At 38.4% G+C, this 13,759-nt stretch overlaps 1 protein-coding gene across 2 annotated transcripts in view; it reads right to left on the minus strand.

Annotated features, from left to right (window-relative positions):
* The window catches only part of mapre2 (microtubule-associated protein, RP/EB family, member 2), a 44,324-nt gene extending 31,041 nt beyond the window's left edge, over positions 1-13,283 (minus strand). The window contains exons 1-2 of one of the 2 annotated variants that reach the window (XM_033993334.3): positions 13,185-13,283; positions 8,429-8,476 (exon numbers count right to left, since the gene is read on the minus strand). Coding sequence is in view for 1 of the 2 variants with exons in the window: in XM_033993333.3 (XP_033849224.1) it covers positions 1,832-1,953 (122 nt within the window). In the remaining variant the exon portion in view is untranslated. Of the gene's footprint in view, positions 1-1,831; positions 2,095-8,428; positions 8,477-13,184 lie in introns of those variants that run through there. The other variant, XM_033993333.3, reaches the window with a different exon arrangement.
* Between the last annotated feature and the right edge of the window lie 476 nt (positions 13,284-13,759).

Consider the following 13,759-nt stretch of genomic DNA (forward strand, 5'->3'; position numbering starts at 1 on the left):
CTCAGAAAAATGCAGATATGTATCCACTTAGGCAGCTGGAACTAAACTGAACTGGTGGGCTTAAGGCCCTTGTATTTATACTACTATTTATATTACTGGAAAGTTCTAGAAGTTACTCCAAGTTTACTCAGCACTGAATCTATCTGGAATGTTCTGGAAAATAGGTAAATTTCAAAATATCACTGTCCTGGTCACAAAAGCAAAGTTTGTGGGGAATAATAGCAATTTTCTATACTTTTGAGGCATAAGCAATTAGGAAATAACACTTACTACCAAGGAACCAAAAAAAAAAATAAAAATTTGTTACAGTGTGATCAAAACAAGCACAATCAATTCTAAACTTGTCCATTGCGGAGCTTTGTACAGTATGATCTACAGACACACAAAAACATAACATGCATTTCGTAATATTGACCAGTAAATTACATCGATCTTCCTGGCTCTTATTAATGAGAATTCAAAAATGGGTCGAGCCAAGGTGAAATAATGCATCCAATTGCATGAGCAACTTGATCTATCTATATTGCTCCGTCAAAATAATTGCTTTTTGTTATTGCAAGTTTCACATTCATCTTGCCATGCAAACTATTCGCTGCATCTAAATAACATGTACTTGTTAGTTTGCAGTAAATCAATATATAAAGCGCGCTATATGGCTTTAAACTATCCGTTTTAAATCAGGTAATGTCTGAACAGTATACTCGGAGCACAGCAACGGAGTATCCAAAATGTATTCTTCAAGGGGGACAAAAAAACAACATTCCCAAATTCCCTCCCACACAACTATCTTAAGGGCACAAACACAGCACGAGTGTACAGTGTCTTCATTTAACAATGCAAACTATTTTAATTTTCTTATCTACCGTTATGTTGCTTGATAACTGCTGCTGTTTTTAGCTCCGCGACAACATGTCATAAATGCTCGTTGATCTACGCACTATATAGATACTGTTATGTTATTCTATCAAGAAAGACTGGACAACTTCGAAGATTTTAATTTCTCTGCGAATTCGTACTGCGTTGTTATTTGGTGCATATGACGCTAAATTTAGCAGTCACATGACTTAGAATTATAATCAACCCCGTTATGTTGTAAAATAAATAAATAAAACACATCCGCTTGTGGATCGATTAGCGAATAAAATTAATGTCAGCTGTCATATTTTCACGCATGATTTAAAACAGCGCTTGGATAAAACAAAAACACACAAAAAAATAACAATTCCAGTCCCTGCAAAACACCAGTTTCCAGACAAAACCTCACTGAATACTCAACATCGTGACCTCTGCTGTCAAGCTATCAATGGGGGTGTCCGAGCAGTTTGTTACAGTCAGAGTTCCATCAATCTGGCGGTTTAATGCTGCAGACTTTAATCTCGGATTCCATTTTCTAGAACTTCACCAGGGCAAACCGTTATTCCCAGACTTCGCTAGTATTTATTGCTGTGCAGTCCTTCCTTTTTTGAAACCGCAATTTTTAGGCAGCCAGCCCTGAAAGGGTCTCTTCTTTTGCTGTACTATTGGTTCAGTCCGAAAGCCTCCCCTAATTGCTTTCATCTCATTATCTTAACAAGGGGCGAATGAAGATGACAGGAACAAAACACTGTACTGATCGCATAATTTAAATAAATTATATATAAAAAAGTACGTGATTAGAGCCGTAGCAAGAATATACTATCCACAATCACACTGCACCATTTTACAGCGCCAGTAAAATATAAATACAAAAAAAAACAACATTATGGTTGTTATGTAATCCACTGCATTTCCTCATTTTGCTGCAGTCTTTGCTGCTAGCTAAACCCCCGAACGCAGCAAAGCACCAATTTACCTGTAGGCGCGCTCCCCTCGCACCGTATGTTTCCTGAAAGGGATCACGTTGGTACCGTTGTCCGGGATAATGTCGTTGTTGTTCTCGCCATTTGGGGACAGTGCTTGGGTGGGACCAGGCATTAGAGCTCTGCCAAACTGAACAGATTTCTGCTCACTTTGCGTGTGGAAAGGCTGCGTCTGTGTTCCTGCCTCTGCTTGCTTGTTTGCTTGCTCCTTCAACACACAGCTCTGGCTTCTGCCTTGTGACGTCAAGCGCAGCCCTAGAGATGAGCAGCATCCTGGTCACATGGCACCGGGCCTTCGTCATGGCAACCAGCTAACTCATCAGTTAGCTACAGCAATCCCACACAAACAATCCTCAGCGGAACGCAGTGGAATTGGGGGCAGGTCTAGTACATCGTCTGCTACATCGGGAGCACGCCACCCCCTTGATTTAACCATGTTTTCCCTTTGTCACATCCTTGGAAACCCCGAGAATTCTTAAACTGCTGCTGCGTTCACAATAGCCTTGTACAAACCATGCTAGCTAGGGGCGTTTGAACAAAACCCACAACCGCCACCACAGGCATATAGGTGCAGTTTATGCAATTAGTGAAGACGGTTTGATGAGACAAGTTGTATACACACTCCACCCTGACCAACAACTGCAGTCACCTTGCCAAATATTTTGAGAGATGATTAATGTAGCACTACCAAGTACAGTATATCATTGTAGCAACTATGCAAGACTGATTTGAGGTGTGTATTAGGCGGACTGATCAAGTGATTTTCTCCAGTGAGCCAACATAAGTTAAGCATCACATAAAGAGCATTAGTGTGTCAGTTGGCCATTTAAGAATACACAGGTAAAAAGCCTCTGAAATGTCTGCTATTGTTTGTGCGTGTGACATGCATGGAAGGACGTTCTTGCTATTAAGAAAAAAAATTGAGGACAAATTGAGATTACAAGAAAAAAAAACAACAAACAAAACTGCTAGAATTGTGACAGCATTTGTGTTTCATTGAGTTTATTTAGGATTAATGGATTTTCTATGGCTCTGATAATGTAGATTTAATCCTCTTCTGTTTGAGAAGAAACAAAACTAGGCTAAACCACAGCTTAAAATGGAAACAGAATCAGAAACACAAAACATACACACTTGCACACACAAAAAAGGAAGCACCAATGCACATAGTTTGATCACAAAGGACATATTTATCTTGATCATGTGATGGGGATTCATATCTCTTGTGATAAGGAGCAGGATGTAGCGTTCTGTATATGAAAGTCAACTTTAGAGTTATACACAGAGGTTTCAAATCTTGAACGATATGCAGTGGCCATATATCAATTACTTTTCTACATGTACGTTCAGTAAATGTAGGCCATGGTGATTTACATTACATTACAAAATACATTAAAAACTATATCAAGGTCAAGCAAAGTTCAGTACCACATATTTACAGGGCTTTTGTAGAGAAATTTCAGTTGTTAGTGGCCACCAACAAAACATTATTGTATTGTATAAAAGGTGGTTTCAGCAAAGGCATTAAACAAGGGTGGAGTGAAATTTGTAAACCAAAAAAAAAAAAAAAAACGAAACAGCATGCCTTTGAGTAATTGTCACTGGGATATGGAAAAACCCATCAGACGTGGCGTCTCAGAGTTTCCATGAACTGCAGTTTTGTTTGAACTTAGTGAGTTGTTAGTGCCCCACCCATTAATCCCAGTTCTGCATCAAACATATCAGGCATTGCTGCTATTGGCAAAAAACTACCTTCTTATGGAAACCTATTAAACAGAGTGTGGCAGTATAGCAGATATTAGGAATACATGATTTCTTTTAAATTAACAGAAATAAGGCAACAATGTATAGGTCATTCTTAACTTTAAAACACACAAGATATACACTAGCCTATGGTTTCACAGACCCTGATTAGCACTAATCTTGGACTACCTAATGTTAATTTAGATAAGACAGTCTAGGACTAGTGCCAACCACGGTCTGTGAAACCACCCCTAGAAGTATCGAATAGAAACTTTAAAATCAAACCAAAAGTTTTAACGAGAAGCCTTTGTACAACACAAAACATAGACAGAAAGACTTCTCATTAAAACATTTGGAAATTAATTGCAAGGCATAAGTAACTAGGCATTGTGCTCTCTAAAACACGCTGGGTTGCCCTGTTTATGTGACAAACATGCAGTCATAGAATGTGTGGCATCTTGTGAAATTCTGCAAGCATGAGACAAGAAAGAAAAAAGAAGAAAAGCTTTTTTCTGGAGTACACAATCAGAAGTGTTTTGACTGGCAAACAACTTACACAAATAGCTTTCCAATACAATACTAGTGTATACAGATTATATGGTACACTTTTTTGCCTAACAGGCAGATGGAACCAATTCCAAACCTAAATCTATTTGATTTTCTACACCTTCAAAATCTAAATGAGCCAAAAATGACCATACTACAACAGTTTTATTTTTCTGAAAATGACTCTAGGGTGAATCAGTACAATACAATTGTGTATCTGTATAGCAAGAAAGCCATGGCATTATTGTCATATTTATTTTAAATTTAGCACTATACTGCATGTCCTTGGGAAAAAAAAAAAGTGTCAGTGGAATGATCTACTTAACAGTAATCTGAGTCCAACTGCAAAGCCCACGAGAAAACAGCCACTTTTAACATTGATTTAAATTATTTTTCATGCAGTTAATCAAATACGTCATTAATGTGCTGTAGTAGTTGTTTCTCTAGACATTTACCACTGTAGTGCAAGAGGGTTTCTAATTCATTGTTATTTCCCTCTCCCCAACACAGAGTTGCAAAAGTTTTAATAGCATTTTGAATAAAAAAAACCAATACAAATGGAATACTTGGCACATCCAACTCCTACACCAAAATGGAACAAAAATGTAAATCTTTTTTTTTATTTTTATAAATTTAGTCATTGCCAATTATTTTTATTATTTTCTCCCAATTTGGAATGGCCAATTATTATTTTTTAGGCTCAGCTCACCGTTACCACCCCTGCGTTGACTCGGGAGGGCGAAGACGAACACACGCTGTCCTCCGAAGCATGTACCGTCAACCGACCGCTTTTTTTCACACTGCAGACTCACCATGCAGCCACCCAAGAGCTACAGCGTCGGAGGACAACGCAGCTCTCGGGCAGCTTACAGGCAAGCCCGCAGGCGCCCGGCCAGACTACAGGGGTCGCTGGTGCGCGGTGAGCCGAGGACACCCTGGCCGACCTAACCCTCCCTCCCACCGGGCGACGCTCGGCCAGTTGAGTGCCGCCCCCTGGAAGCTCCCGTCCTCCGTCGGCAAAGAAATAGTCTGGACTCAAACTCGCGACGTCCAGACTATAGAGCACATCCTGCACTCCACGTGGAGCACCTTTACTGGATGCGCCACTCGGGAGCCCCTCCAAAAATGTAAATCTTAACAGCCAGATGCAGACACAAAATAAACAAAAAAGCCAGGACCAGAGCTGCTAAAATCTTCTGCAGAGATACTGGCAGCAACAGTAGTGTAATGCCTACTGTGTTGTAGCCTGCACCACAGTAATCCTCTATTGCTTAGTAAAAGAAAAAGAAAATACAGATACATATATTTTTTAAAGTGTCCAATAAATGTGGGTAAACTAAGCCATTGACTCAAGTTATTGATTTGTCCTCTGAATAAACTGAAACGTCACTAAAGGTATCTTTAAACGGTAGGTTAACCGCTGCTGTAAGCCATCTAATGGCACAGCGGGTAGCACCCTGGGCTACCACTGTACTGAACAGGGTTCACATCTGGGTTGGAAATACAATATTTTGATCTATTTATTTATTTAACAGGTACAAAGTTTACTTTATTATTTTGATTCCAGCAAAAAGGAGTTTACAGTTAGGATTTTTTTTGTTATTTTGGCTACTGTTTCATTGATAAACATCACAGATGAAGAAGTTAAAATATTTTTTCATTTTATTGTCCATAAGTTTAGAGAAAGGGAAACGAGTCATTGTATTAACAATTCATAAGAATAGGTGTAATTATTTTGCTTAAATGGAAAATACTTCAGTAGCATCTGGCGAAAAGAGATCAGATTATGCAAAGATGCTCTGTAAATGTGTTCAGTTAGGAGCCACTGATGTTCTTGGTTACTTTTACAAGATAATGTTATTCTGAGACATGACTTTTTAGTTACAACTGTTTTCTAGTTTCATTAATAAACGCACAGTGTGAGCTGCAGACTCCTGAGGCCGATATGCCCCCTGCTGACAGCCTGGCCGCACAGTCAGAATGGAAAACATAAACAGAAATTCTACACACAGTACATTACAGTCTACAGTAAGACACTGCAGTACGCTGTAGGAAAATATATTTTAAAAAAAAGAAGAAAAAGTGTACTTTGCCAGTATTTCCTTGCTGCAAGCCACTATGTTAAAACAATGCCTTACAGTACATACAACTATTACGTCTTGCCAATTAAAAAATATTACTATCACCACCAAGAACCTTGGTGTCACCCTTGACCCCTCCCTCTCCTACTCTCAGCACATCTCTACTCTATCACGCCCCTGTCGCTTCTTTCAACATATGCATAATTCGCCCCTTCCTCACCGACTACTCCACACAGCTCCTAGTTCAGGCCCTGGTACTGTCCCGCCTTGATTACTGCAACTCCCTCCTGGCCAGCCTCCCTGCCTCTGCTATCCGTCCACTCCCGCTCATCCAAAACTCTGCTGCCCGCCTCGTCTTTTCCGTTCCTCGTTTCTCCCACGCTACACCACTGCTCCGCTCCCTTCACTGGCTCCCTATCGCTGCTCGCATCCAATTCAAAACTCTTATACTCACCTATCGCTGTCTCGACCTTTCTGCTCCCTCCTATCTCCAGACTATCATTTCCCCCTACACCCCCTCTCGCCCCCTCCGCTCTTCCGCCACCGGCAGATGAGCTGTAACCCCCTCCGCTCCCCTGTTTCCAGAGCCCCTCAGTGGTGCAACAACCTACCCACAGATATCAGGACTGCTCAGTCCCTGAGCACATCAAGACACACCTATTCATACAGCATCTGTAAACCTCACAACTCTCGACTATACTGGACTATATGGCACCCAATTGTACCAGTACTTCCATCATCTTGTATTCGTACGAAACTGCTCCATACATTGCTGTATTCTATTACTGCTCTTAATTATAACTATTCACTGTGTCTTGTACTTGATTTTACTTTCAGATATCCATATTCACGTTTTTGGTAACTGCTCTTATTTGAAATTGTTCTTATCCATTTATCATACTTACTATGGCCTCTTAATGGACAATGGCAAATATTTTTACTATAAGTGAACTGCTCTTTGTTGTAATTATTTGCTGCATTGTTTACTTTGCTCTTATTTGAATTTGATCTTATTGTCTACCGATTTTATTGTACTTTATAACTGCTCTTAACTGTAATGTGATATTCTGTAATGTGATTTTCTTTACTGTGATATTTTGTAAGGTGAAACTTTGTATTGTGATATTTTGTAATAACTGTAGGTCACCCTGGATAATGGCACCTGCTAATAAATAAATAAATAAATAAATAAATAAATAAATAATAATAATAATAATAATAATAATAATAATAATAATAATAATAATAATAATAATAATAATAATAATATGTTAGGTCCAAACCCATTGATATAAATACAACATTTACATCTTCAATGGTAGTTTGATCTGTAGGGAGACACACTTTCCCCTCTTGAAACCAGCTTGTTGTACTTGTGACTTAATAAAACAGGCATGATACTGCTTCTGCAATACCTGCAACTGAGGATAACCTTCAGAAGAACAGCAGAGCAGTGGGCAGTGAACTTACTTTAGCCCTCCTTCTGCCAACAGATGGCAGTATTGAGTATGTTTAGAAGCGTTTGAGGTGTCCTACTGTACAGAAATTTAGAAAAAAAGGCACCTTAAAATACTCCTTTAATGAGGTTTATAAAATTCATATTTCCAATGACATGCACCTAATTGGATAAAGTACCTTTTTCATCAATCCAGTTTCTCTTCTGTATTTCATTTATAATTGACTGGTTTTATATAAGGTTTAAAATAAAAACAAACCGAACCACTAATGTACATTAGTGTTGTTGTTTCTGTTAGCACCAGAACATAATGTGTCGCAACCCTAATTATGTGCAAATGGAATATAAGGATTTGTGACATGTTAATATACAGTACTTTCTATAATCTATAAAAAATAATCAAAACCAGAAACAATTACAAAGCCTTCTTTCTATCCTTAATCCCGCGCGTCAGTTGATATGAAGTACAACTGTTGGAAAACAAGTTTCCAGTATTCTTGTAAAACAAGGGCAATCTGCAACAATCAAGTAGCCGCTATGCCTCATTTTATTACCGCCCCCATCAGAAACAATATTACAACCACCACAAAAACGAAATAAAACATACGTTTAGAAGTTTAAGGGTAAAAGCTAAATTAACAATGGTTTGAACACCATGGATAAGGTGCATCAAGTTCTATACTCCAAATTGCAATTTGAACCATTTTAGAAAGGAAAATAAAAACAAAAATTTTACAAACTAGAATAAATAAATATGTTCTTACCTTTTTCGTCCAGTGCAGTGAAGAAATGTTTACTTGTTCGTCACTGATCTAATGATAGAAAAAATATATAATTCAGTAAATGGAGAGAAATAAAAAATGTTATTTATTGTGGTGGTGGTGGTGGTGGGGGGGGGGGGGGGGGGGGTGATAAAACAGTCTTTTAGTGAAAAAAAAGCTCCGTAACAGCAGCCCTATTCAACCATTAAGACAATAGCAGTCTGTTTAGAGACAGCTTTGCAAAAAACAGATGCAACTCCCATGACTGCAATTTGAGGTGGCACCACAATAGCAATATAATACTTTATTAGCGTTTCCTTGAACAGCTACTTTTCTGTCCCATTAACTCTGTTTGAGCAGAGTGGCCTCTGCAGTGCCACACTACAGATATTCTTTGTTTAGGCTCTTACAATTTTTCTGTGCTTAAAAAATTAACAGTCATGATTTTTTAGGGGTCAAGTATGCAATAGCCAAGGCTCTTGTGTTACAGGACACTCTGTATTGTTTACAGGGAACGCTTTACTCTATCCACATTGCAATACATTTTTCAACAAATTCCTGACGGTTTTGATATTTTTATTTCCACAGGTCAGAATGAAACTGCAATATGTATAAAACACAGTATAAGTAAAGTGTTTCTTAACAATGCAGGGTGTTCTATAACCATGTAACATCCCTTGTTGCTTAATTAATAAGAAATCTAATTGACATTTGTGTGCGACTACATTCGTACCAGTTATAAAGTGTGTTATAGTCTTGGGAAAGCAAGCTACTTAACACTGTCACAGTAGGGAAACATGCACCAAAGGGTTTGATTTTTAACCGCTCAATAACCCCAACTTAAAACTGGTGCTTAAACTGCAGCGAAGGAACAGCACATTGAGAACAGCCAGCTAACCTTCACTAGGAGTTCTTTGTGAAAGGTTTGACATTTACAAAAGACAGCTACTTTGTTATAAATAAGAAGCATAAAACTTGAAGTGCTGTTTTTTTTTTTGTATAAAGCAATGGATGTAGGGTCTACAATAATGTCCCTGTCAGGCCTGTTCACACAGACTACTCCTCAGCAGCTGCAAATCCTGAAGCCATACACAGATAAGAAGCACTCAAGGTAGTGGGACGTTGAGAGTTTCAATTGCCAGTCACGGTACAGTACAAACCATCAGACTGGGGATGGAACTGTCAGTGCATGGGACTCTTACACTCCATGTGGAAAAACATTATAGACTACTGTACACTGCATATAAATGGGTCTCTAGGCTCAATTAAGGGAACTTCTTCGCATGGGATATTTTCATAGAAGTCATCAACATTAGCTTTAATCATCTTGTTACATCTATGGAAATGGAGATATAAATTAAGATTAAAGTGGTTGTAGCTAACAATTATTATTATTTTATTATTTTTAATTTGGAATCGCCAATTATTTTTCTTATTTTCTCCCCAATTTGGCCCAATTATAGTTTATTTCAACCCGGCTCACCACTGCCACCCCCACGCTGACTCGGGAGGGACGAAGATGGACACTCACATCCTCTGAATCGTGTGCCGCCTGCCGTCCCGCCTCAGCGCTACAGCATCGGAGGACCACTCAGCTCTGGCAGGAAGGCCCACAAGCGCCCGGCCAGTCTACAGGGGTCGCTGGTGCACCCCTGACGCCGACGTCCTCATGTAAGATTTATTTAATTATTTTATTAGCTTCAACTACTTAAAAAGGTCTTATGTGATACCAACGAAGCCCAGTTCATTTCTCCGAATAGCTTGATTTGTGTATTTGCTTATCTAGTGCAGTGTTAAATGCTGCCATTGTATCATAAAGCCACAGCCAAACTGCCACATCTCACTGAATTACTGAATAATTTATATAAAAAGCCTACTTTGAATACAGTGCAGTGTATAGAGAACATGCTTATTTAGAATATAAAGATCAGCAAGTCATCTTTAAGATTCAGGAGACCAGATATTCTTTTTTTTCTATATTTATCAGGTCCACAGTGGGTTGAATTCAGAATGAAGGTGTCAGGACTATCCTGCTGTTTTCGCCATATGGAGATGTCCAGTTCCAAAACACATTGCATTAAAAGTGAAGCGTACCAAACCCAAACCAGCTTTCCTTTCTTATTTTACAATTCCCTAAATATTACAGTTATGTAAATTCATAGATTTTCTTCAAAGCTAATTGACTTACAGTAAAACCTGTTTAGGGGTTATCCTGTCTGGACTAATAATAATAATAATAATAATAATAATAATAATAATAATAATAATAATAATAATAATACGCACTGATGAAACATTAGAGATTTTCATATTTCTCGAGAATGCATAAAATAAGCACCTATTGTACCAATGCAATACAGAGAATAAAAACCTGATCCTGTTATTGTACATATTTAATAGTGAATATGCCTTATTAGTTTATTGGCATGTGGAGGTTTATTAAACAACAGTTAGCACACATTTGCACCCACAAAAACCCATCTGTCTTTCTTCAGAAAAGGTGGGGTATAATGTGAAAACAATCTCTAAGCATCCTCCTATTTATGAGTTTCGACAATTTATATATGTTAGACCTCAGAGACAGATACAAAAACATCAACACTAATAAAAGTGTAATTCAAAATGTATTTATTGCAAAGCCTGACAAAGCCCTTAGGCCGCAGATGATCTGAAGTGCTATTGTGTGCCCCCTTTTTTCAACCCTCCTTTTAAAATTCCTCATAAATAATGCAGTATGCTGGCTGCATACATTGAGTTGGGACTATATATACTCGCCTTCAGTGTTTTGACATTGCATATATAAACTTAAATATGTCATTAAAACATGAAATGATAAACCAACTGTACTGTCAAAAGCATATTACAAAAACCTAATACCTGACCCCATACTGGCAGTCTACTACACCGTACGATCCCTTGCTACAGCTTGTTCTAGTCACGTGATAAAGCAGGGGGGTGGGAATAACCGCACCTTAAATGGCATGGAAAATGACGCCCACCGGGGTGTGGTTTACCTCTTAGCAACCATTAAATCGCAAGGGGTTTGGCTGAACAAAAAAAAAAAAGAAAAGCCAAATGCAAAATCCCTAATACAGAAAAAACACAAAAACGGTTGCTCTCCAAGATGGCAAAACACTCCCCATGGCCAGCCAAATACATTGTTACAGACTGTTAATTGTATCAAAACACAGCGAAAAGGAAAAAGTAACAACGTGCTTACAAATTGCACTGTAACATATGATTATGATCCACTGTATTCATCTATCGTTACCCGTGATCAAACAAAAATGAATGCTGAGGCAACGCTGCTCCCCTCCCCCTCCAGCCTAATACAGACAGGGCGTGTCCTCACCTGCAAAAAAATCCGAATCATTCTAACAAAAATCTGAAGCAATCTTGAGACGACGTGGCAAAAACTATTCAACATAACATTTGCAGATTTACCCCCACTCCCCATTAAATGTATTGACATAATCGCTTAAATTTGAAATCAGAATGCACTACAGTTTACAGAAGCGTATCCATTTGAGTCTATAGAATGTGCTGTTATAACCACAAAACGATATACTGTAGAGAAACTTTGTTTAGCTCCATAATGCAAACAAGGTTTAGATTTTAAAAGTTCCCGGTTCTGCGCAAGCCCACATCAATGCAAAGGCTCGCCGGTTCAACTGTCAGAATACTGTGTAACAGACACGGCCACACCACTGTAATGTCAATTATCTACTGAGCTATTGGAATACAATATCCACTATTTAAGGGTTTTCAGCGAAAAACGTTACCGCTATTTCCTAAACCTTCAAACGTAGGCCTTTTCATTTTATGGTGTTCATACTATGAATAGCATAAAAAGAACAACTGTCAGACTAGTCTTTTATGGAAAGTGTTGGCTAATTACAAAATGTTGCATTCACCGAGTTTAATACAAAGTATTACATTTCCTTACAGGTACGGTACTTTATTGAGAAATAGACAGAAATGTATAAAGATTAATTCATGGCTTTGTGAATTGAAATATTAAAGCTATACAATACTTAAATAAAAATACATGAAACATAAAAAAACGTACATCTGACAAGTCAGATACTGTGTTTTAAAATGCATGTGAAACGTGATTTACACGTGCATGTTGTGTATGAATGAACAACCCTATCAATTAACCAGTTTCCATTCGGGGATAACAATAGTGGATTACATTTTTTGGCACATGCTTATTATTAAAATCAAGCACAAGCCCGGTTCGCTCATATCATAAATGCAGGTTATGAAAAATAAATAAATGATAACAAAAAAAAAAAAAAAAATCGTTGTTGCATTTTTCATCTGCAAGCGTTGTGTTAAGCATGGCCATGACAGATGGTAGTAATACAGTGCTAGTACTAGTTCTCAGCCCTCTGATTTGTTTTCTGCAGACAGTATACCGATACTTTATTGAAGTTTGCCTGGCATTCATTTATTTAACTGTGAATTGTCACAAGCAAACACAGAACACGGCAGCAGTCTAAAAACGGGTACGCGCTACGTCCAAAGCATGAAATCGTATATTTAATATACTCGCTTGTTTAACTTTGCTCCCCTGGACATAATGAAACAAAAACCAGTCCGATAGGTTGTCAAACTAACATAGCGGCTTCACAAAACACAAACATTGAAAAAAGCAAGAAGCTGCAACATTGGAACAATTTACTTAAGAGGGCCGGTTTAGTATTTAAATATAATCTGAAATAGGATAGTGCATCTTTAAATACACTTGACTCACCAGCCAGCGCTCTCCGCTTCCTTGTGTGTGTGGGTGCGCGGATGACAGGGAGAGCCTTTCTTCATTCCCTCCACCCTCACTGTCGGCTCTCACTGCGTCACGTGATCACACCACCAAAAACACATAGCGAGGATGGGCCTGCCTCAAGCTAACACAGTAATACAGAATGCATTATAAATATATCCCTGTCTATATCTGTATTTCAGCAGCTGACAGAGGCACTCTGGTTGGATAAGAAGTGTGCAGCTTCAAAGGTGTTTAGATGCCTGGGTTATGGGAGGTTACAGGAGGAGAAACAATGGAAAGGACCAGTGATGGACAAAGCCTTGGGATCATTTTGTGGAGCTATACCACAACCTGTATCAATAAAATATCCTTATTTACTATGCCATTGACAAAAATAAGCACATAGTGGTAATGTCCTTGAGAATCTATAGCTTGTTTGCAATGTAATTCATGTGCAAGCTCCCTGTTTGCAGGTGCGATAAAGTAATACTGCTTTTTTCCCCCTTTATTTTGATAGGGAAACTCTAGTTATAGTCAAGGTGTGAATCACATTGAAAAGAAAATTAAAC

Source organism: Acipenser ruthenus, chromosome 3 (assembly GCF_902713425.1).
Source record: "Acipenser ruthenus chromosome 3, fAciRut3.2 maternal haplotype, whole genome shotgun sequence".
In the NCBI taxonomy this organism is placed as follows: domain Eukaryota; kingdom Metazoa; phylum Chordata; class Actinopteri; order Acipenseriformes; family Acipenseridae; genus Acipenser; species Acipenser ruthenus.